General features: G+C 36.4%; 2 protein-coding genes across 9 annotated transcripts in view; one reads left to right on the top strand and one right to left on the bottom strand.

Annotated features, from left to right (window-relative positions):
* The window catches only part of ABCE1 (ATP binding cassette subfamily E member 1), a 31,513-nt gene extending 12,477 nt beyond the window's left edge, over positions 1-19,036 (bottom strand). The window contains exons 1-9 of the mRNA XM_041737816.1: positions 18,891-19,036; positions 12,147-12,280; positions 10,794-10,879; positions 7,510-7,607; positions 6,367-6,484; positions 5,648-5,785; positions 5,441-5,510; positions 5,119-5,215; positions 4,453-4,542 (exon numbers count right to left, since the gene is read on the bottom strand). Coding sequence (XP_041593750.1) covers positions 4,453-4,542; positions 5,119-5,215; positions 5,441-5,510; positions 5,648-5,785; positions 6,367-6,484; positions 7,510-7,607; positions 10,794-10,879; positions 12,147-12,249 — 800 coding nt within the window. The 5' untranslated portion in view covers positions 12,250-12,280; positions 18,891-19,036. The remainder of the gene's footprint in view (positions 1-4,452; positions 4,543-5,118; positions 5,216-5,440; positions 5,511-5,647; positions 5,786-6,366; positions 6,485-7,509; positions 7,608-10,793; positions 10,880-12,146; positions 12,281-18,890) is intronic.
* A 43-nt stretch (positions 19,037-19,079) lies between these two features.
* ANAPC10 (anaphase promoting complex subunit 10) overlaps positions 19,080-25,697 on the top strand; it is a 208,693-nt gene continuing 202,075 nt past the window's right edge. For 4 of the 8 annotated variants that reach the window (XR_005985145.1, XR_005985144.1, XR_005985142.1 and 1 more), the window contains exons 1-2: positions 19,080-19,225; positions 21,740-21,866. Coding sequence is in view for 3 of the 8 variants with exons in the window: in XM_041737819.1 (XP_041593753.1) it covers positions 21,752-21,866 (115 nt within the window). In the remaining 5 variants the exon portion in view is untranslated. The remainder of the gene's footprint in view (positions 19,226-21,739; positions 21,867-25,697) is intronic. The other 4 variants (XR_005985143.1, XM_041737819.1, XM_041737818.1 and 1 more) reach the window with 2 other exon arrangements.

Here is a 25,697-nt window from a genome sequence, read left to right on the forward strand (position 1 = left end):
AAGTTATGACACTTTTATGTAGCACTTTATTCCTATTCAAGTTGGCTCAAAATGTTAAAAAAGCAATGTCCTACAGACACCACAAATTCCAACTTAGTTTCCTATACAAATAAAAAATCTCCATATTTGTATTAATGGAATCATCACTCCTGTTAAAAAAGCTAATTTTATTCCCAATGATATACTGCTTAAATTGTCAAGTCTGTCAAGTCGAATTTCTCAACATGCGTATTTATTTCATCCTTTCCTTTTCTGCCTAGATTCTAGTTCATGCTCTCAGATTTCTTTCAATATTGCTATAGACTTTTAACAAACCTCATCTTTTTCAGGTTCCCAGATATGGCTCTCAGTTGCAAATAAATCAACATCCTGAGACTTTCTTTCAAGACTTTCCAAAACTTCAGGTACAATTTTTCTTCATGAATATCTAAGATACACTGAAAAATTGATCTTTCATTGTTTCCTGAATAATCCACTTTTCCATTTCCCTGTCTAAGGGATTGTTCCTTCTCCTAAATGGTCTCCTGTCTAAATCCTCACCTGCTGAAATCTTACTCAATACTTTAAGATCCATCACAATTTCAACCTATAGAGCACTCCTCCTAATACGCAAATCAACTTTCCCCAACACATGACCCCCTGTAACTATGAAAAGATACTTGGATTTTATTATTTTTGAGTACTTCTATAACCTGTTCCTCAATTTTATGAAGTTAGACTATATAACACATTTAGCACCTCTATGGCTTTTAATCTTGTGATATGTACTAAGAATATGTTTAACAAAGCTGTTGAATGACAAAAGAACTTGGACTTATGCTGACAATGAAGGAAAATGGTAGGTTCTTTTTTTTTTTTTTTTAAATGGTAGGTTCTTAAATAGCATTGTCCAGTAGAACTTTCTATGGTTGTGAAAATGTTCCAGTGTCCATATATGGTAGCAAGTAGCTCCTTGGGATGTGGAACACGTGGAATGTGGGTAAGTCTGACTGAAGGGATAAATTTTTATTTCAATTAAAATTAAAATAGCAATGTTTGGCTAGAGAGTACAGCACAGTTCTAAAGTAAGAGAAAAATAAGAAAAAATATCACTTCAGAAAGACTACTCTGGCAAGAAGAAAGAACCATAGACCTTCTTAAAGGAAGGTACCACAGCAATTTAGGTATCAGGTGGTAAAAGGAAAAAAAAATAAGGGCAAGTCTAATTATGAAAAGAAAATATTAAGAGGAAAATGTTTTCTACCATACTGAAGAAGCATCAATTAAAACGGCAAATCAGGGATGCCTGGGTGGCTCAGTGGTTGAGTATCTGCCTTCGGCTCAGGGCATGATCCTGGAGTCCCGGGAATTGAGTCCTGGGATTGAGTCCCGCATCAGGTTCCCTGCACAGAGCCTGCCTCTCCCTCTGCCTATGTTTCTGCCCCCCTCTCTCTCATAAATAAATAAAATCTTAAGAAAACAACAACAACAACAAAAAAAAAACCCCAAAAAACAACAGCAGCAAATCACTCAAGTGAGCCAATACTCATCCTTGCCTTGGTGTCTTTGTTGGCAATGTTCCATTATCTGGAATAACTATTTTTTTTTACCATTAAAATCTTCAAGACTCCGTATAAGGCAGCATAGTATACCATTTAGGGGCTTTTAATTTGCTTTAGAAAGGGAAAAAAACCAGGTCAAACCTTCTGATATTGCTACTTTTAAATGGAGCTTACACAGAATTCCAAAATGTAAAAAACAATTTAGGTGAGCCACTGTATCTTCTGAGGAACTGCTGCACGATGAGAAATATATGCTGTGAAATTCGTATGATTCGTTTTGAGTCACCTATTGGTTTTTTATCTTACCAAAGATGTCCTTAGAGGTCAAATGCTAAAAAATCTTGTGTATTAGTGTCTTTTCTACAATCCATTCTCTATTTCTTTTTTTTTTTTTTTTTCTATTTCTTTATTTTAAGGATATGCTCTTCAAAATCTTTTTATAGCATCAAGACTGAACACTGCCTTGACATGTCACAGAATTTCAGGATGCCTATACTTGTTTTTTTATCACTGTATCACTTACAAAGACATCATTTTAATCCTTTATCTATAAATAAGACGCAAAACAGTTGTAAAAACGTCTAACTCATTTTGTCAATCTGTTTTGACATGTTATCCCTATTACAATCTCTCAAGACACAGAATTTGTAGTGATTTGCCTGAACATTTTTTATTTTTTACTTAATTTATTTTTTAAAAGATTTTATTTATTTATTCATGAGAGACAGAGAGAGAGAGAGAGAGAGAGAGAGAGGCAGAAACAATGCAGGGAGCCTGCTTCTCCCTCTGCCTGTGTTTCGGCCTCTCTTGTCTATTGTGTCTCTCATGAATAAATAAATAAAATCTTTATTTATTTTTTTTTATTTATGATAGTCAGAGAGAGAGAGGCAGAGACACAGGCAGAGGGAGAAGCAGGCTCCATCCACCGGGAGCCCGACGTGGGATTCGATCCCGGGTCTCTAGGATCATGCCCTGGGCCGAAGGCAGGCGCCAAACCGCTGCGCCACCCAGGGATCCCCAATAAATAAAATCTTAAAAAAAAAATTTTATATATGTGGATCACTTGCTCCTTTAAGAATCTAAGGAGTCAAATTTTTCACTTCAGAAAACTTCTCAGCTCAGAAAACTTCTCAGCCTTGTCATGGCTTTATTTTTCAGACCCCTATTAAAATATATGTAAATTGTCTCATTCTATTCTCTAAACTTCCCTTCTGCACTCAATCTGAGTTCAATCTCAATCTCTGCTGCATTCTGGTAATTTACACAAATCAGTTTTCAGGTTTTTCTTTTTTTTCTTTTTAAGATTTTACTTATTTATTCATGACAGACACAGAGAGAGACAGGCAGAGACACAGGCAAAAGGAGAAGCAGGCTCCATGCAGGGAGCCTGACGTGGAACTCGATCCCGGGTCTCCACGATCACACCCCAGGCTGAAGGCGGTGCTAAACCGCTGGGCCACTGGGGCTGCCCACTTTTCAGGTTTCTAATGCTCTTTTATACTGTCCTTTTTTTTTTTCTTTTTTCTTTTCTACTGTCCTTAACCTGCCCAAGCTGTGCAGCGAATTTCTAATGTCACAGCTATACTTTCTAAAGCTGTTTGAGTTTTTGAACACTTACCTATTGCCTTTTTGTGGTACCATATTCTTAGAATTTTGTATCCTTTTGTTTTTATTTTAGATACTATTATTTTGCAGTTTCTTTGAGAATGTCACCGGAGACATTCCTGAAGGTCTAATCCTGTTGTCTGTTGCGTCTACTGATTCATTTGCAGAAGGTTTCCTCTTATCATTTGGATCATGAGTTTTTCTTGTGGGAATCATGTGACCAGGGTTAAAGGTGTTATCTCTGCAGTTGCTTCTGCTAGGTATCATAGGACTAATGATTCTAGGACCTTCTTTTTATTACTTTCTTACCGCGAAGAGTTTAGATTCCCGTTTATATGAATTTATAAATTTTAATTCCATATCCATGTAAGCTTATAATAAATGAATATATTTGAAGGGGAGCCATCCCTCCACTCTCAATGAACTCAGTGAGATATATGCTTCCTTGACATCTTCACATGCTTGCCTTTTGCTGAGAAAACAGTTATTTGAGAGTCCTGGCATTTTATATGTGATAATCAAATATAAGGCTTTGTTTTCTGCTCACAAGTGGTTGTTAAATCCTGGTCTTTTCTCTTTAATTTATAGTTTTCTCTTTGGTTTTGATCCCTAGGGATTTCTCCTACATTCTTATAATTTTGGCTATGCATTAAATCAGTTACTAAGGAGGGGGATAGAAAATGCTACATACAACATGATCCGTGGGTTTTGGCTATAGCTCTGCCATGCAGTAGATTTGTAACCTAGAACAGATCACTACTTTTTCTGACCTTAAACTTCTTCATCTACAAAATTGGAATACTACCTAAAGACTATGAGGCTCAAATAAGAGAATGGATTTAAAAATTCTACAAATTACAAAAGCACCCCATAAACACAGGGTGGCTGTGATTATTTAACAGGTTAAGAGATCTCTGGAGTTCAGTAACACCCTGAACAACCAGAGTTACTCTGGTGATCTAATGTACATAATGTTCTAAATTTTGTGTGTTTGAGTGACATATCCACTTGAGGATCTGGTAAAAGCTAAGGATCTGCCTTCCAGAAATCAATACATAGATGCCAAAACTTTCGTATCATTTCAGAGTATCCCCAGAGTATTACCTGGACACAGGCATGGTAGTAAGTAAATCTTGTATTAAGAACCTCTATTCTAGATAGAAGATAGTAATTTTAACTGCTTGCTCTAAATAACCAAAATAGAAAACATACACATGTATAGGACATTGATGATCCCAGTGTTTAATCTCCAGAAGTTTGTGTAAAACTACCAAATAATATAAATATATACCAAATCTGTACTTACCTATCTGGATTTATTAGAGATCGTATAGTGATAGCAGCCTTTAAACGCTGCTTGACATCTAGGTAACTAGAAGGTTCATCAAACATGAAACTATGAAAAAGAAAAGCAAATATAGTAATTTGCAAGACAAATATAATTTTCTCTTGCGTGATATTTTAAATCCCTGTAACATAGTTTCTGATTTAACCAAAACAATAATCTCCTCTTACACTCATGAGGAGCCCATTGCCTAAGGGTAAGAACTTCTGTATTCTGTTCAGAATTAAAAAGAAGAAAAAAAATTATGGAAGCAGAGCTGCATATCAAGTCTGGGGAGAGACTCTCAGCTTAGGGTAACTTACAAATTATTATCTCCTCATGAAAAATATTCCAATATAGTCTGAAGTAATTTAAGGATGTTTCTCTTTGTTAGCTGATGTCAGTTGCATTAAAACAAGTAAGAGTTTTTGAAAAGGAGGGCATTGCACAGAATGATAGAATACTTTGTGGAAAAAAGTCCACTGGATGCCAGAGTTGAAATGTGGACAACTGTTTCCATATCTTACCTCAAAAGCAGAACCTCAGATATTATTTAATTTCTCTCAAACGCACTGCTTTATTAGCAGTATTACAAATGAAGACTCTAACATAAGGATTATGATATACAAAAGGTATAAAACAACCTACATATCAGCTTTCTGTATGCAAACGACAGCACAAGCAAATCTCTGCAACTCTCCTCCTGAAAGATCTTCAACATTTCGTTCTTTTAGATGGGTTAAATCTACAAAGAACATAGAGGCATTGTGTTCAATGTTGTTTTATTTTACCTCTTCTAGGCAAAAATCATTCTGGGTGTGAATGATATTTCAGTTGAAAATCGTGTTAACACAGAACTTAAATACAACAATTAGAGATTTTCCCATTTATTTCAGCAATCCATAAAAAAGGTGTCTGTCTTTATAAGTCAAGTTCAGGGCCAACTGAGTCAAGTTCAGGTTCAACTTACCAAGCTGCTGACATACAATTGCTTGTGTCTTTGTTTCATCCTTTCGGTCCAAAATAGACCCCACTGTCCCCTGTCATAATATACCAGAAATAGTTAACTACTACTTTTCTTCAATATTAAAATGAGTTACAAAGGAAAACAAGTTTAGTTTAATACACCTCCACAAATACCTATAATATATAAATTTCCTCCTGAAGAGCAACTGACCTTTGCAGCCTTCGGAATCTGGTCTACATACTGAGGTTTGATAATGGCTTTTAAGTCATCTTCTAGAATCTTGGTAAAGTAATTTTGCAATTCCGATCCGCGGAAGTAAGTCAAAATTTCTTGCCAATCAGGTGGATCCTAGAAATACAATGATCTGAATTTAACAATACATAATAACGCAAAAAGGATGACTTCTACAGTTGAAGTCCTGAACAACATGGGTAAATTGTTTTTTTAATTCAAGTACTGTAAACATATTTTTTCTTCCTTAGGATTTACTCAGTAACATTATCTTTTCTTCAGTTTACTTTACCGTAAGGATACAATACATAATACACAAAATATGTAACTGTTTATGTTCTTGCTAAAGCTTTTGGTCAACAGTAGACTATTAATAGTTAAGTTTTTGGGAAGTCAAGTTATATACAAATTTTTTACTGTACGTGAGGGTGTCAGCAGAACACCTGCATTGTTCAAGGGGCCAATTCTATATCCAAATAGAATCATCTGTACTTTAAAACTTCTAAAATAGTTTAAGGAAACTCAGATTTGTCAGTTAAGTAGCATTAACAGATCCTAGTTAAAAAGAAGTTTAATCTATATATAGTTTCTCAGCATTAATTATGTTGAAAGTAAGAACATTAAAAAAATTATATACTCTCCTTCAAAGTCTCATAAAACTGACCTAAGTATTCATTTTCATAAGGTGGTATACATACGTCATATTTTCCAAGGTTTGGCTTTTGCTTTCCTGCTAAAATTTTTAAAGCAGTTGACTTTCCAATTCCATTAGTTCCAACTAATCCCAAAACTTCACCTGGACGAGGGATAGGCAACCTGTCATAAGTACACACACACAAAAAATAAAACAACTTGGACTTAGGTAAAAAAGCTACATAATATTAGAATCATGTATTTTAATGCACTTGCACTCCACACATATCCATTAATGAGCTAAGAGATATATGCCAGATAGTACTGGCTATTAGAGGAAAAAAAAAAAAAAAAGCCAAGATTAACCTAAATTGTTTTTTTTTTTTTTTTTTTTTTTTTCTAAATTGTTAATTGTTAGAAATGCATCCATGACCAGTATTACTCCAAATTTTATTTTTCAGTTTTCATTCAAGTCCATTCTAAAGTAATTCTCCTTTGCATAGAAGGTTGTTTTAATGTATAACCAAATGCTTTGGTACAAAATTACAAAGCAGGTGCAACCTCACACTTTTTTTTTTTTTGGCCTGCCATTTACTTACAAGGAGAAAAGTACCACATCAACCAGACATATCCCACTTCACTCTCCCTGTTGCAGTAGGCTCTTTAAAGCTGGCAGGTTGAGAAATACCTTTTTATTAATTAAATCTAGACTCTCAGATTCAAAATATCAGTGTTCTGCAGATTAAAAACCTTGAAGAATTCCTGTGATTTAACAATATATGTCCAAGTTCAGAGTAATATTCTCTGTAGATGAGATTCATGGATATACAAGAGAGAACAAGTTCCTTTAAAAGTTATTTTGGGAACGGGGGTATTAACAATAGTGATTGTCAACCCCACTTGCATATTCGAATCACCTGGGAGCTCTTACAACTTACTGAGGTCTAGACCCTATTATCTAGGGATATGACGTAATTCAACTGGGCTGAAACTGAGGTATTAGTTTTTTTAAAAGAAATCCCAGGTAATTATAACGTTAGCCAGAATGAACTACCAACACATACAGTATGATTCTGTATGATGTTATAGTTTTGCATCTTTCTTTAGTGGATGGTTAATACCTTTTCCCATTTTTATATTTCTCTGAAAATTCCAAATGTATTTTACTTTTGACCAAAGTAAAGAGGAATGTTAACTTGAAAATATACCTGTGAAGTTTGAAGGCATTGGCACAATATCGATGTGTCGTTTCTTTTTCCAAGTTGCTTGGTAAATTGACAATTGATAAGGCGCCAAAGGGACATTTCTGTTATTTAAAGAATTATGTGTTAATTTTTAGAAATATACACATGAAAAAAAAAAAGAAAAGAAAAGAATTATACACATGACTGGGCCCCTGGGTGGCTCAGTCAAATAAGTATCAGACTCTTGATTTGGCTTGGGTCATGATCCTGGGGTTGTGGGATCAAGCCCTATGTCAGGCTCTGTGCTCAGTGGGGGGTCCGCTTGAGATTCTCTTCCCCCATGTACTCTCTCAAAAATAAATGAATAGGGCAGCCCCGGTGGCGCAGCGGTTTAGCGCCACCTGCAGCCCGAGGTGGGATCCTGGAGACCTGGGATCGAGTCCCCTGCATGGAGCCTGCTTCTCCCTCTGCCTGTGTCTCTGCCTCTCTCTATCTCTATGAATAAATAAAATCTTAAAAAAAAAAAAATAAATGAATAAATCTTAAAATGTATGTATGTATAAATATATGTATACATATATACACATACATACATACATACACACACAACTAAAACAGATATGTTAAGAATATTTTTATAAGCAATCTTCTAAATGTGGGAATTATGGGGCACCTGGCTGGCTCAGTTAAGAGAGTATGTGACTCTTGATCTTGGGGTCATGAGTTTGAGCCCCACATTGGGTGCAGAGAGTGAAAAAAAAATAAAAAACTTAAACTCACGCCCAAATGTGGGAATTTCACAAAGATGTAAAATATCGATTCATTTATTTTTACTTAAAAAAATAAAAGTTAAGTTCTTTGAAAGCAAGAATCATATTAACTAGTTTTCTCCCTTAGTGACTGGCATACTTTTAGACTTTAATATAGGTTTAATACTTACTGAAAAACCTTGCAAAAATGTAGGGTATTTTTTTCTCTATTTTTCTTTTAAACATTATTAGATGAGGCTAAGTAGTAAGATAAAACATGGTTACTGAGTATGTCATTCCATATTCAGTTGATGACAGATACCTTCTCATTACTTCCTTCTTCATATCTTCATATGCTTTCTTTTCTACTTTGTAGAGTCCTTGATGGCTAAAGTTTAGTGTATGCTTTTTGGGTCTATTTGTGTTCCATTAACAGCTAATAAAATATTTGCACAGATCAATGATTAAGGTCTTTCCATTGTGGTTTTTAACCATCTCATATGAAAAAAAACCCCTTTATATTCTTTATATTCCAATTGAGTAAATTCACATTAAAAAAAATTAACTCACAGCAAAATTTACTCAAATAACAGTTGACTATCAATCACATAACTGTCCAAGGTACAAGGATGGCAAGAACCGGAAGGTTACTGAAGCTCATCAACGTGACTAGAAAAATCTCCCAGAACACTATATAAAGTTACATCAAAAGAATATAACCTCAAATTAGAGATTTGTTGAGCAGAACTGTTCAATGAGCTGAAGGGATCAATTCAAAAGTCTTTGAATACAAAGATTTCAGTCAATTCTCATTTTATAAGTTATAAGAACACAGAGAATTAAAAAACAAAAACAAAAATCTTACATTCTAACAAAGTAATTACCACTCTCTAACCAGAACTAGTAATTCTTTACATAAGATAGTTTTCTGTCAATGCTGTTACTGCCATTTATGGAAATTTTCTATTATTCCCAATGTACATAAAATATTTACAGGTTGCAAAGTAATATAAACTTCTTTAAATCTACCAAAAAAAAAAAATCCATACTGTTTCATCTAAGGTACATTTTAAGTAAAAATATATCTTAGTATTCAGAAGGTATTTAATATCTCCACCCCCAAACAGATTCATCACATCAGTATCTTTTCAGCCACTAAAAGTGTGTTTCTCCAAATTTGGGAATCCCCTTTTTTATAGCAGTAAAGAAGAAAACAGGGCAGAAGATAACAGATCATTCAAAATCAGATCTCTGGAACCATCAACACTGATAGGCATATAATAAGAGATTCGTAAATGTTTGCTAGAAGGAATGTTTCCTGATTATATTTTCAAAACAAGGGAAAACACTTTCAGATACCAGTGAAGTCTTTCTGGATACTTAACTAAGGATTCAGAAACCAATGTACAATACGCATAAGCCTTATTAGAATCAGTAACAGGGTGGTATCCATACTCTAATAAAGTTGCTTTCTAAATAAAAATAGTATCTACAAATAAAAATACCTATAATAAGAATAAAATGTACTGGTTCTTAAATAACATTTATGAATTAAATTTGGTGATCACTTTAAGGTCAAAAGCCCTAACCAAACTATTCAGTGCAACAAAAACTAATTGAGGCATTTTGAAAAATTACTGTGATAACTCCAACAGAAGAATGTATAATATAGCAGAAGCATTAAGGATTAGGTTAAATTAAAACAATTTTGGCTGTATGCATTTCTATTTAAAATGTGTGATTTACAATTAAATACAGACTCAAAAATATTGTATGTCATATGACTCATACTTTTAATATTTACATTTCTAAGAAGTACCTGTAAAAACATGGGGAAGAATGTCCTTTTCATAAAATGGTGCAAAAAAAAAAAAAAAAAAAAAAAGAGAAATTAATTTTTGTTGGAAATGGCTTTCCAAAGTTGAGTATGGCAAGGATAACTTTTTTTTTTAAGATTTTTTTTTTTTTTTTAATTCGTGAGAGAGAGAGAGAGAGAGAGAGAGAGAGGCAGAGACAAAGGAGGAGGGAGAAGCAGGCTCCATGCTGGGAGCCCGACGTGGGACTCGATCCCGGGACCCCAGGATCGTGCCCTGGGCCAAAGGCAGGCGCCAAACCGCTGAGCCACCCAGGGATCCCCAGCAAGGATAACTTTTATAGGAGGTTTAATTAATTCAAAAAGCAACAATATTAGATTATTGATAGAATACCATCCTCCTAAATCTACTTTTTTTAATTAACTGCTTTATATTTTGCCTCTTTATTTTTTTTTTTTTTTTTTTTTTTTTTTTTTTTTTTTAATTTATTTATGATAGTCACAGAGAGAGAGAGAGAGAGGCAGAGACACAGGCGGAGGGAGAAGCAGGCTCCATGCACCGGGAGCCTGATGTGGGATTCGATCCCGGGTCTCCAGGATCGCGCCCTGGGCCAAAGGCAGGCGCCAAACCGCTGCGCCACCCAGGGATCCCCTATTTTGCCTCTTTAAAAATAGTTATAATGTATTCTGAATTTTCTGACTTCTTCAGGTTCCAAATTTGATCCCAAAAATAATGTATCACTTACCTTAATACAAATACCACAACCAATACAAAGGGTTTCAGAAATCCATGCTATTTTGCTCTGGGGTGTAACCTCTATGCATAATTTTCCTGGCAAAGGAAAAGACAAAGTTATTTCCCTGCCATTCGAATTTTCTGAACATTGTTATATAGGTAATTCTGGTTCCAAATCTTCATATAAAAGCAGATTTCCAAAAACAAAGGCCACACAAAGAAATACAACTGAGACAATATCCTAAAAAACCAGTGCTTTTTGAGGCTTTTAACATATACTAATGGGGAAGAAAATATGCTCATAAAACTATGGCAAATCCTAAACAGTTTTACTTTAAATTTTTTTTGAAGTTATTTATTTAAGTAATCTCTACCCCCAATGTGAGGCTCATGACCCTGAGTTCAAGAATTGCATGCTCTTCTGACTGAGCCAGGTAGGTGCCCATAAACTAGTTTTATTTTTAAGCTGTCTGACCTGAATATTTAATTCACAAAATATGCCTTAGAAATGATAATGTACACCAGAGGAGGAATATAATACATTAGCTAATTCAGTGAAGCTCCAAAAAGGTATGTAGTCATCCAATATACACACGAAATTAAACTTGGCATTAGGGATATTAATAATGGAATTTCTAAATAGCATGTAGACCAAGTTTCTTTTAAGATTTAAAAAGCTTACACCTGGGATCCCTGGGTGGCGCAGCGGTTTGGCGCCTGCCTTTGGCCCAGGGCGCGATCCTGGAGACCCGGGATCGAATCCCACATCGGGCTCCCGGTGCATGGAGCCTGCTTCTCCCTCTGCCTGTGTCTCTGCCTCTCTCTCTCTCTGTCTCTGTGACTATCATAAATAAATAAAAATTATTAAAAAAAAAATAATAAATAAAATAAAATAAAATAAAAAGCTTACACCTCACTAGTATACTTACTTTAACATAGCCCTTAAAGACTACCAATAATTCTGGATTGTTTTAAATTTACTTAATCTTGAAAATACAGCAAAGCCTCATGAATTAGCCATTCTTACTAAGTTATTTATTATTGCTTTTTAAAATTAGAATACTATCAAAAACAAATATATTGGTAGTCCTTTCTTCATGAAAAGTACAGAACTTTTCCAGAACAGTAAGAATCTCGGTAACAAACTGATTTTATAGTCCATGAACTTTAAAAAATATGGATACTGTTATTCTAGCATTAACAAAAATGGGATCATTTAGTCACAAAGCAGTAAAAGAAATTTAGAAGAAAATCTGGTCTTAGCTCCATGTTTTAAAGAAACTAATAGGAAAATGGCATATGCCTACAGAACTATAAAGCCAATTTGCTTTTTTAAAAACCTCTTATCCATAGAACAGCTTACCCATTCGAACCACAGGGCAACTCTTTTTGCACTCCTGCCGACATTTCTTAGGTTTACATTTGTCATGGTTGACAATAGCAATTCTTGTTAATTTATCTGCCATAATTTGAAGAAAGTAAGAATATCCAGCTCTTCTATTAAAGAAAAATCAACAAAATTATGGCACAGTCAATGTAATTATAATTAGTTAAGAGAAATGAGTCATAGGCATAAAAATTAGAACATAAATTATCACTACATTCAGATACGATTAACTGGAACTACTGGAAAAACTAGTGAAAGCAAGAAAATAATTTAGTAAGGTTGAAAAAACAGAATTTTACATATATACTACTAATCAGAAGATTTATATAAAGAAAGAAAAAACACCATTTTCAATGGTCATAAAAAAGATCTAGGAATCAACTAACAAAGATATATCCATGTGAGGAAAACTTTCAAACCACAACTGAAAAACATAAAAGACCTGAACAAATAGAATGTCATACTATTTCAGTTTTTACAATTATATAGTAGTCATACCAGAAATTTCAACCTTCCCCAAATTTATATATTTAATTCAATTTAAAGGGAAAAAAATAAACTAGATAAACCAAGCTGAAAGCTCTAATGCAAAAAGAATGGCTAGGAAGAGGAAAAAGAGCAAAGGGGATGTGGGAAACTACACGATAGATGGACAAAAATGATATAGTATCTCCACAATTAATACTGACACCAGTGTCTTAGTATAGTCCAATAAAACAGAATAGAAGGAGCTGATGTGAAGAAGTAATACATAATAAGGATGTTTACTCCTCTCTCAAGTATTACTTCATGTCATATTGACTATTAATGATGCTACTAATGGAAATTATTAAGATTATGACCATGATGTTAAAGGACAAAAATAAAAACCGCATTTCTCTGGAAATTTATAATACGGCCAAGATGAATTTTATGCTAATCACATTAAAATTAAAAGATCAAGGTATCATATAGACTGTGTTCACTTTTGAAGCTTTTCTAAGTCTTGATAATTAACAGTGCCATCAATTATGCAACTAAGGTCAAAGTGAACTTAAAAATCTTCTACAGGGATCCCTGGGTGGCGCAGAGGTTTGGCGCCTGCCTTTGGCCCAGGGCGCGATCCTGGAGACCCGGGATAGAATCCCACGTCGGGCTCCCGGTGCATGGAGCCTGCTTCTCCCTCTGCCTGTGTCTCTGCCTCTCTCTCTCTGTGTGTGTGTGACTATCATAAATAAATAAAAATTAAAAAAAAAAAATCTTCTACAGTATTAGACTTAATGACAGATATCAATTTTCTCAGAATGGTGATTAAAGTAAATAATTCCAAAAATTATCTTAAAATTCCAGGTTGTTCCAGTATGTAATAGGAGAACCTGAAGCCAAAAGACTACCCACTGATCAAAACAATTTGTTCTATCAAGGGCTGTGATCCTCAATTCTGATTTTTTTTTTTTTTTAACTGACTGCTTCCCCTTCCAGATCTCTGTCATTCTCACACCCTGAAATACTATTAGGCTTGGAGAGTGGTAAGAGTTCCTGCTCCTCAATGCTGCTCCCAGACTATCTCCTCTCTCTCTCTCTCTCCTCACTAAAGTCAGCTATTGCCTCTCAGATCATCCAACTGCTTTAGACATTTACTGACCATCAGATCACTCCCTCCCAATTTGAAGATTTCTGCCCTTGGCTAACTTTCACTCTCTCTTGATTTTAATATGTTCATTGATATTTCTTGTCTTCTTAGTTCAGTAAGCTCTCTTCTCCAGTGACCTTTCTTTCAATCTCCCTAAGCCCTTCATTCTTTGGGGGGAAATCTTTGATCTTGTTATTAACAATAACTGCAATCCTTCTATAACCTCCACATCAAATACCCCATTCTCCAACTACCACTCCTATTTTTCAGTTTACCCCTGTCATACCCAACAGCCCAACAACTCTTTGACTTTCTCCCTTCTCTAAACCAACAATCATTATCTCTTGATTCTACCACATTTCCACTGTCCGTCAGCTCTTATCTCTTCACGCCCCTCTGTACCCCAGCTAAAATTCCTTTGTCAATGATTTACACCCTTAACTACAACCTGGTTACATACAACTCTTCCCCTGTACTCAAAAAGCTGAAAATGCGTAGACAAAAAAGCGAAGCCATGCTGACTAGTGTCATTTCAAGTGAACCCTTGGCCTTATGCCAACCAGCAATCACATTATATATACTTCCAAAGTGAAGTCCACTTGCACACTCAAAGACATCTGCTAAGGGGAATGTTCTAACAATTCTCTCTCCTGTCTTTCACATCATCAATTATTCTTGCCAATAGCTCGTTCCTATTAGCATTCAAACTTTCTATTATCTGGCCCCATCTTTCCCCATTGCTTTATTTCTCTTTCCTTTTATACAGGACTACTTGAAGGAGTTGCCTAGAGTGTTCCAAACTTGTATGTATTTTTTCTGGACTCCATTTCAGACTTCAATGCCCATCATTCCATCAAAACAGTTTATCAGGTCATCGCTACTCTATACATGGGTAAAACAAATAGTTAATTAACAGTTCTTAATTTACTTGAACACCTATTGTATCTGACACAAATTATGACTTTTTCCTACTAGATAGAAACCCTTTCTTAACATGGTTCTGGGACATAGCACTAATCTGGTTTTCCTCCTATTTTCTTGGTTACTTCACCTCATCCTTTAGGCTAAAAGTTGAGAGTGCTCTAATACTCAGTCACATTTTTTATCTATATTCATTTTTATGAATGAATATTCATAAATATTCACCTTATATAATCAAAATTCACCTTATATTCATAAGGTATTGTCTTCTGATCTCTTGGCTTTAAATCCTACCTATATGCTGTTAATTCCTAAATTTCTATCTCTAGTCAGGATACCTCTCCTACCTCTAAACTTGTATATCCACCTGAGTATCCAACATCTCTTCCTGGAGGTCTGTATGCATCTCCCAAATTCAATTCCTAAAGTTCTCAACAAAATTTGTTTCTCTAGCAGTCTTGCCAATTCTGTTATTTTTTTTTTTAAAGATTTTATTTATTTATTCATGAGACAGGGGGGCGGGGGGGGGGGGAAGATAGAGACAAAGGCAGATGGAGAAGCAGGCTCCATGCAGCGAGCCTGATGTGGGACTCAATCCCAGGCCTCCAGGAACAGGCCCTGGGCCGAAGGCGGCACCAAACCGCTGAGCCACCCAGACTGCCCATTGCCAATTCTGTTAAATGACAATTCTAGTCCTTCACTTACTCAAGTTAAAACCCTTGAAGTTATCTTTTACAAGCCACAACAGCAAATTCTGCCCAATTTACCTTCATGAATCTGACTTCTCATTCTGATCTAAGCCACTATTATTCTTTACCTGTGTTACTCTAATAGCTCCCTATCATGTCACTTTACTATTAACTTTTTCTAATCTGACTTTTGACAGTTCCTTCTTACTACAAAAGCCAGGATGATCCTTTTTAAGTGTAAGCCAGATCATGTCACTCTCTACTCAAAGTCCTACAATAGCTTCCCTACTCACTCTAAGTAAAAGCCAAAGTTCTTAAAATAACTAATGAGGTATTGATCAACCTCTATTAGTTTCTGATCTCATCTCTAACTACCTTAGCTCTAGTTCATTCTGCTCTAGCCACACTGGCTCCTTGTTCTTAGCATATGTTCTTGCTTAGCATGTTCTTGCTTCAGGGCATTGGCATTTTCTATTCCCTCTGCCTGTAATGCTATTCACCCTAGTGAGTTACAAGGATCATTACTTCAAGTCTTCAGTGTCCATTTCTCAGGAAGCCTTCTCTAGCTATACTACGAAAAAATATACCCAAACTGCTATTTCTCTTTAGCTCTTTCTACTATATTGCAGTCTATATTTCATATGTATGTGCACAAATGGTTTATGTAATATTTATTGTGTGTATATACATGCATTTATATACTTTTTCTCTACACACAGAATTTTTCCCACCCCAAGTAAAAGATACTCCATAATGAGGGCAAAGATTTGTCTATTCAGCCCAGTGGTTACACTTGTGCCCAGCACATCATAAAAGCTCAAATATTTGTTGAATAAATGAGAAAATGAATTTAGATATAATTTTCTTAAATGTTATAATGATACCAGAAATATTTTAATTACCAATACTTCACAGTGACAGCTATCCACTAAAGTATATACTGAAAAAAAAAAAATCACCCAAAAGCAGACTAAGTTATTTACGTAATTAACAGAACTATGGTTACTGATAGATCCACATTACCCCCTTAAAACCTTTAAAAATTGGTCCAGTTCATAGACTAGATGAGCAAGAAATTAAATGACTTCTGAATTGCTACAAAAAAGCTTTCATTTTAAGTGACAACTCCCTGAAAACTGAAGAGTTAATTAGCTTTTAAAATAAAGCTGGACACCATACAAATTACGTGGTGAATGAATGTCACAAAGTCCTTTAGGGCAAATCTTTTAACACAAAATTGCTAAGATTTCTGCCAAACTACTAAAGTGTTTTATCTGATATTTCAAAACATTTCAAAAACCAAGTGACTGAAAGAGATGACTTATAGAATAAAACTATACCAGAAATAATAAGCTGATTTATATGAAATAGTAATAAATTAAAATGCATTTAAGAATTAAGAATATAGATTCTTGGGATCCCTGGGTGGCGCAGCGGTTTGGCGCCTGCCTTTGGCCCAGGGCGCGATCCTGGAGACCCGGGATCGAATCCCACGTCAGGCTCCTGGTGCATGGAGCCTGCTTCTCCCTCTGCCTGTATCTCTGCCTCTCTCTCTCTCTGTGTGACTATCATAAATAAATAAAAATTAAAAAAAAAAAAATTAAAAAAAAAAAAAAAGAATATAGATTCTTTGTGGAACTGTTACTTGTGTGAACACTACTGACTAAATTTATATGTTATTTTCAAATTTTTAAGAACTGGGGAGGAGGTGGGATGTGTGGATGGCTCAGTGGTTGGATGGCTCAGTGGTTGAGCGTTTCCCTTCGGCTCAGGATGTAATCCTGGAGTCCCAGGATGGAGTCCCACATTGGGCTCCCTGCAGGGAGCCTGCTTTTCCCTCTGCCTGTGTCTCTGCCTCACGTGAATAAATAAATAAAATCTTAAAAAAAAAAAAAAAGAACTGAGGAGAAGGGATCCCTACTTTCTTTTTCAATGACAGAGCACAGTGAAGTTGTGGAGGTGGTGGGGGGAGTGGAATTTAATAAGAGAGTCTTAGAAACAAAGAGGAATTTGAAGGTATTTCAGATCTGAAAACAAACTGTGTTCAAAACAGGTATTCAAACAATGACCCTCACTGTCATTCTTCCAGCCGGGAGGAAAAAAAGGAAGTGAGAGGCATTATGGAAAGAAAGTATTTGCAGTCTGAGACCAAAATTATATCACCATGTGAAAGCACTTAAAAGACTGCTGTGAACAAATGATGCTTGATATCACATAAAACATTCCAACCTATGGTTACTGTAGGTTATTAGTCTTATAAAACATGTAAATGGGGAGTGGTGCAGAACTCGTCATTTCAGAGTCTTAAACTGAAGACATTTAGAAGGGACACCAATTAATACCACTTTCTTTTTTCCCCTCAGAAATTGTATTAAATGTTCTTCCTAAGAAAATGTTTTTAATGGGCATAACAAGATTTTTAACACGAAAAAAATACCCTTTTGGTACAAATAAAGATTCCTTGGTTAATACTGACAAAGCTTTACTGTCAAGTAGCTGATACAGTATGAATATTCTCAGTATACGAGACAAATGTACTTAAAAATGCAACACGAAATACCACTATCATAAATGTCTAGCTAGCAGTCCCTGTGGAGGAGTAAACAAAACAAAACACAACAAAACACAAAACCAACACAACCCCTTTCACAACCCTCCCCGTTGTTTTGACAAGTATTTCTCTCTTAGGGACTTTACCACGAACACAGAGAAAACAGACTTATGTAGTTTACGGGATGTGGTAATCAGCTTTGGCCATCGTGTCTACAAGGTATGAACCGCTGCACACCTGATTTCATGCCGCTCATATAAAGGTAGGGAAAACAAGTCACTAAGCAGAAAGTGCTAAGTGCTATAAAAGCTTACAGGCGTTGAACTGGGAGATTGGGATAAAAGATACCCGCTGCTCTATACGAAAAGCAGACCGACAACTGCCCATCATTTCTGTAAAGACGGGATAAGGATTCGACTTAATGGCGGCAAAATGCCATGACTCATTCCATAATCACAGCAGAAGCCGTGGAAGGAAAGGCCACGACTTCTTCCTATAATCAAATACGCCACGTGTGACACTATGTCCATTTTACTGTGTCAGGGTAAGGACGGGAGGAAAAGGGATGCTTTAAGTTCTCAAGTTGCCTTCCTTCTCCGTTAAGATTCAGCTCTCGGGCGAGAGCGCCGTGAAGGGGGAGCGGAGACGACGGAGACTGGATCTCTGAGATGGCATCTAAGTCCCTGCCGGTAGCCCCTGGCGGGTGGCAGGCAAGAGGCGGAGGTCCAGGTCAGCCGGAGGAGAGGAGCCACGCGCCTCCAAGCCCTCGGTGGCGCCCGCGCTCTGGCGATTCCAGCTGTGCCTCCCGAGCCGGCTGCCACGCGCCGCTGCGTTCTCCGCCGCCGACTCCGGAGGCCTCACTAAGGACTCTCCGCGAACGTCCCTACGGTCTTTAAGTCGTGTGCCACCTCGGCCAGCGGCCAAACCCTCCCGGGCTATTCACGTACCTGGAGAAAACGATCCCCTCGCGAAGGGGAGCTCAGAGGCCAAATCAGTTCTTCCTTTCACTTCTTACCCACACGGCGTGTTCCTACGGCCACCGGCCAAAATGGCGGTGCTCAGCCGCCGCCTCGCGCACGCCTTAGGGACGTAGTGCGCGCGCGCGACAGAGAGCGACAGGCGGAGCCCTGGAGTTGGTCGGGAGAGACGGCGAGAACTGACGTCATTGTGCTGCGACTGCAACTTAACGTCTCTGGGAAAGCCGGGCAGTGCTGAGTGGGAGTGGCACGGAGCTGCAGGGTATCCTAAAAAGCTGGGTTGCGGCAAGCCGCGTCTGTAAGCTGTAAGTTCGTGGGCTTTTCACCCTTGATGTTGAGGAGTGGTTCTAGCGTAAGCGGATGCGTTCTCATCTCCATCCTCAATCCCCTTTTCCACCCCCGGTCTAGGGGCCCTGGAGAGCCATTGCGATTTCTAACATTTCTAGAAGAGGTATTAGGACCAACAGAGTCTGGTCCAAATACTGCTGTTGGTGGTGATCTCTCCTTGGCCGCAGCGCATTCTTAAGAGGGTGGCCAGGAACCCAGGCTTTTCCGAGCCTCGTGTTTTAACCACTTGGTGGCGTCCAGTACCAAGTCGAGCAGTTGAATTGTGCTCCAGTGTAGACATGGGCTCCCCGACAACCCCTTTCTTGAGTTTTGGAACGTTTGACGACAGGATATTCGGCTTGTAATGGTAGTCACAGGTTTACTTATCTCATCCTAGACCTTTATTTAAAAGCTAGCAGAAGGCAAATATTTTAGCTTACGACTGTACCTATTCATTCATTGATTTGTTCATTCAGTAAATTGCTAATTGAGCATTTAAGCCTCAGGCCTTTCTGAATTTTACAGTTTAGTGGCTCTACTATTATTTAATGAATGTCGAGTGCTGTGTGGAGATTAGGAAACATCTGAGATCTAAAAGGTGTCAAGGAGATGGTATACTGAACTACTGGGCCAGGTTTACAATAGTGTATAATAGTGTATATAACCATGTGCAGCATCTGTAACTTTGCAGCACCTAAGCTGTTTTATATATTGTTTCCAATTGGAGGGTTTTTTTTTTCATGTCTGCATAGATTTACCAAAATTAACAAAAGATGTGAAAGATGAAGTAAATTTTGGGATTTATTCACTTCTATGCTTTGAAACCATTTTCCCGACACCTTCTGTGTCATATAAATGGAACTTTTGACAACTTGTGGGGAGAAGTGATTTTTCTCTGTACCACTTAATGGATTGTTTAAAATATAGACCAGACCAAAATATCATTGTGGTTTTGTTTTCATTTCTCCCTACAATTAGTGATGTTGAGTATTTTTTTCATGTTTCTGTTGTGAGATAATCGCGTTATACCTGTCAGAATGGCTAGAATCAAGGACAAGAAATAAATGTCACCAATGGTGTTGGAGGAAAAGGAACCCTTGTGCACTGTTGGGGAGAATGCAAAATGGTGCAACCACTGTGGAAAACAGTAAGGAGGCTCTTTAAAAAATTAAAAATAGTATTACCATATAATCCAGTTATTTCACTACTGGGTAATTTATCCAAAGAAAACAAAAACACTAAAAAAGATATACGCACTCTTATATTCACTGCAGCATTATTTACCATTGCCGAGATATGGAAGCAACACAAATGTCCATCAATATATGAATAGATAAGGAAGATATGGTATATACACACAGATAGATACAACATGCACACCACACACGATGAAGTATTAGCCATAAAAAAGAATGAGGTCTTGCCATTTGCAACAACATGGATGGACCTAGAGGGTATAAGGCTAAATGAAATAAGTCTGGTAGAGAAAGACAAATACCGTATGATTTCCTACTCATACATGGAATTTAAGAAACAAAACGGACTCTTAAATATAGAGAACAAACTAGTGGTTACTAGAGGGGAAGTGGGTGAAACAGATAAAGGGGTTTAAGAGTAGAATTATTGTGGGGCACCTGGCTGGCTCAGTCAATGGAGCATGGGATTCTTGATCTTGGGGTTGTGGGTTTGAGTCCCATGTTGACTGTAGACATTACTTAAAAAAACAAAAATCTTAAAAAAAGACTTACTGTGATGAGCACTGAGAAATGTGTAGAATTGTTGAATCATTATATTGTATACCTGAAACTAATATAATACTGTATGTTAATTATACTTTAATAAAAAAATAAATTATCAAAGTAAATTTATGTTCAAAATAAAAAAATGGAAAGTAACATTTACATATTCTTGGAATAAGGATATTTCAATTTAACTTTTCTAAAGAAAAAGATTCATTTGAATTTAGAATTTTTACTCAGAGGGGAGCCTGGCTGGCTCAGTTGCTGGAACGTGCAGCTCTTGATCTCAGGGTTGTGAGTTTGAGCCCCATGTTGGGTGTAGAGATTACTTAAAAATAAAATCTTTTTTAAAAAAGAATTTTTTCTCAGGTATAAAATTGTGTAGCATTATAGAATTTTAGATCAAGTCAACTTCTATTAGAGGTAAGGAAATAAAGCCCAGACATGCCCAAAGTCTAGGCTAGTTAAAGGAGAGACTGAAGTTAAAACCCTGATTCCATGCCCTTTTGGCTACTAAATTCTACTGTTTTGCATGTCTTGTTAAGTCTTAATATATTTTAGAAAAAAAACCCTGAATTCCCGAGATTTTTTTTTATTACAGTGATTGAGTTATGTTACCTGCATTTGAGAAATAGATGATTAATATTAAGGGTATATAAGTGCTACCCTTTTACTATTAAAATTTAATTTTTTACCTTTTGTAGAAGGTGCGCAGATCCCAGTATAATGTGGATATTCTTGTTTTCTACATAGTATATTTTAAAAATGACCACACCAAATAAGACACCTCCTGGTGCTGACCCTAAGCAGTTGGAAAGGACTGGAACAGTACGGGAAATTGGGTCACAAGCTGTTTGGTCACTCTCATCTTGCAAACCAGGTAAATCCAAACAAAACAAACATATCGTTTATAATAACTACTTATAGTTACCTTGTACACTGGACTGACTTTAATTTTCTTTTTTGTTTAGATGCTTTATTTTTATTCTAAAATAAATTTGAGTTTTCACTTGTTATATGTTTCTTCCCGATTGCTTTACTAATATCCATTTCAATTTAACTGCATATTTTAAAAGGTCTCTTCTTTATCCTCCTCTATATGTAAAATGAGTTAGTTATTTGGTGAGCACTTTTTTATTGGCTGTTCCTCTAGATGGGATAAATGGATGATACATTCTTTTGAGTGATTGCGTATTCCTAGATAACTTCATTTTACTCTTGTTTGGGATAGAATTTTTGAGTGGCAGTCCTTTTCTCAAAATTTATGGATGCTATTTCACCATTTCCTTTTTTGTTACAAATAAGAAGGCCTATGCTTGTCTCTCCTTTTTTTCTAAGTGACTTGTTCTTTCTCTCTGGAAAGCATTTAAACTTTTTCTATTCTTAAAGTTCAAGACTTTTGCCAGGATATGCCAGGATACATGTGTATCTTTTCTCATCTGTCTAATTTATAATTTGATGGGCACTTTCAATCTGTAGACTTAAGCTCAGAGAAAGTTTTTTAGCTTGAGGAACTTTTATTATCATGTTACTGGTTTAATAGTCACTTTTCTTTGGAATCTTGTTATTTACACATTAAGACTGCTGTAGCAGTATTCCCAACCAAGTTTCTTGTTTCCCCTTAAGATTCATTTCTCTCCTTTTATAAGTGATTTTTGAGATATAATTTATTTGCAATAAAACTTATCCTTTTTAGGTATGTAGTTTTATGAATTTTAACAAATGCATATGATCATATAAGCACCATTACAATCAAATAGAGAAAATTTCCTTTATCCAAAGAAATTTCTTCATGCCTCTTTGTAGTCAGTCTTCTGCCTCCTTCTCATCTCCTAACAACCTTTTTTTTTTTTTTTTTAAGATTTTATGTATTTAGTAGAGAGAGATAGAGAGCACGTGAGCAGGGGAAGGGGCAGAGGAAGAAGCAGACTCCCCACTGAGCAGGGAGCCCAACATGGGACTTGATTCCAAGACCCTACAATCATGACCTAAGCCAAAGGCAGACACTTAACTGACTGAGCCACCCAGGCGCCCTCCTGACAACCTTTGATCTGTTTTGTATTCCTTTGTTATGCCTTTCCCAGAGTATAATACATCATACTGTACATAGCTTTTTGGGTCTGGCTTTTTCTCTTAGTATTTGTGATTTTTTTTTTTTTCATGTTGTTACATATGTCAGTAGTTCTTTTTTATTGCTGATTACTATTCCACTGTATGGATATACCATAGTTTCTCTATTCACCAATTAATGGACATTTAGATTGTGGTAGCCAGCTTCCAAAATGGTCCCAGTGATTCCTTGTCTACTGGTATTTATACCCTTCTGTTGACCTCTTGCACTGTCAGGATTGGTATCTGGAACTTTTGGCAGAAGTGATTGTATGTTACTTCTGAGGCTAGATTGATAAAAGACAGGGTGACTGCCTTGTTCTCGTTTTGATCACTCACTGGGGGAAGCCAACTGCTATTTTGTGAAGAAACAAGGAACCCTGTGGAGAGGTTTGTGTGGCAGGAGACTCTGGCCTCCTGACAGCAGCTAGGTAAATACTTAGGAGTAAAATTCTGTAGAATTTGTAGGAGTAGAATTTGTTTTTATTTCTTCCTTCCCAATCTGTACCTTTTATTTCCTTTCCCTATCTTACTCTAAAAGGTAAGACTTCCAATATGATGTTGCATGGGAGTAGTGAGGAGGGACTTCTTTCTTATTCCTGGTCTCAATGGGAGAGCTCTTAGGGTCTCACAATTAAATATGGTGTTAGCTGTTGGTTTTTTCCATGGATATTTACAATTGAGGAAGTTTCTTTTTATTATTAGTTTGCTAATAGATTTCATACTGAATGGGTGTTGGATCTTGTCAGATGCTTTCTCTAGATCTATTGATCATATATATATATTTTTTCCTCTTTAGCCTGTTGATCTGGTGAATAACATTATTAATTTTGGAATGTTGGACCAGCTTTGCATGCCTGTTGTGTCATACATTGTACTTCTATCACTTTTGGATCTGTCAGTCAACTATCATTAAATGATTATCATTTTATATATAAAGAGTGAATGACTATGCTTTATTAATGAGATGAGAAGGTTGTTTAACCTTTGCTTCCATGATCAGGTATTTTTCATTTCCAGGCAGCAGATAGTTGCTGAAGTCTATAATGCTGTTAGAGAATAAAAGATAAAAAAGACAGAATCCTTGCTATTAAGGAGTTCACAATCTAGTGGAGGACTTATAGCTTTAAACTAGTCATTATTATTATTATTTTTTTTAAACTAGTCATTATTATACAGTATAATAATTCATGACTTTTATTTAGTGCTTACTAAATTACAGGTCCTGTTCTAAGTACTTTACATGTGTATGCAGTATGGACTATTATTTTTATCATTTTCTAAATGAGGAAACTGTAGTAGAGAAAGATGAAGTATTTTGGCAATGATCACATAATTAGTGGGAATGTTGTGATTCCAGGAGGTCAGGTTCTATGGGCTCAGGTCAGTAGTGGCCTGGGGGAAAGTGACTGATTCTGCCTTAATCAAGGGAGGCTTCATGGAGATGCTTCTCTTTCATCACGGAACAAGGAAAGGGCTGAGTAAGGACCTAAAGGCAAGAGGAACAGTATACACAAAGGTATACAGCTTGGACAAAACATAGCTCATTCAAAAATTATAAGTAAAACTAAAACAGAGGGAAGTGGCATAGGTGAAGCTAGCTAGTTAAGTAGAGGCCTGATCATAGAGGGCTTTGTTAAACAGTTGATACTTTATGGTACAGAGCCCTGAAAAATTTTAAGTAGCAGAATAAAACAATCAGTGTTTGTTCACATTTGAGAAGTATAGAGGATGGATTGAAGTGAAGCAAGGTTAGAGGCTAAAGAAATCATTCGGAGGACATGCAATAATTCAGGTGAGAAGTGTTATAAGGAAGTCTTTTAATAAACTTTCAAAATGTTAATAAGTTTGTTGGAGGTACAAATTTCCTTGCCTGCCACATGTGGTAGGTCGTATAGAGCTTTCAAAATTATTTTTTCTGTCTTTGAAAATACTGGTTCAATATTTCACTCAGATTAAAGTTGGAATGTATTTAGTAGATTCAGCTTAGTTGAAGACACATCACAAAACAATTCCACAATTCAGCACAATTGTCAGTCTCTGTCCAAGAGACTGGAAAAGCTAAAGGTCAGATTTCTGTGACTGCTAGCATTATTAACAGAGTCTTATTATAATAACTTAATCATTTTAATTTCATAAGCACTAAATTCATATCATGTTGGGAAACAGAATTAGGGGAAAAATAGGTACATCTTCTGTGTTTGATGCACTTTCGATACTTTGTAAGCCAACAAAAATAAGGATTTAGTGAGGCTGTATTTTGTGAACATCTGATCTATGATATATTTTCCATTCAGGATAAAGAAGATGTGGTCTATGTATACAATGGAATATTACTCAGCCATTAGAAACGACAAATACCCACCATTTGCTTCGACGTGGATGGAACTGGGGGGTATTATGCTGAGTGAAATAAGTCAGTCGGAGAAGGACAAACATATGGTCTCAGTCATTTGGGGAATATAAGAAATAGTGAGAGGGAATAAAGGGGAAAGGAGAGAGGATGAGTGGGAAATATCAGTGAGGGTGACAGAACATGAGAGACTCCCAACTCTGGGAAACGAACAAGGGGTAGTGGAAAGGGAGGTGGGCGGGGGTTTGG

The sequence above is a fragment of the Vulpes lagopus genome, chromosome 23, assembly GCF_018345385.1.
Source record: "Vulpes lagopus strain Blue_001 chromosome 23, ASM1834538v1, whole genome shotgun sequence".
Lineage (NCBI taxonomy): Eukaryota > Metazoa > Chordata > Mammalia > Carnivora > Canidae > Vulpes > Vulpes lagopus.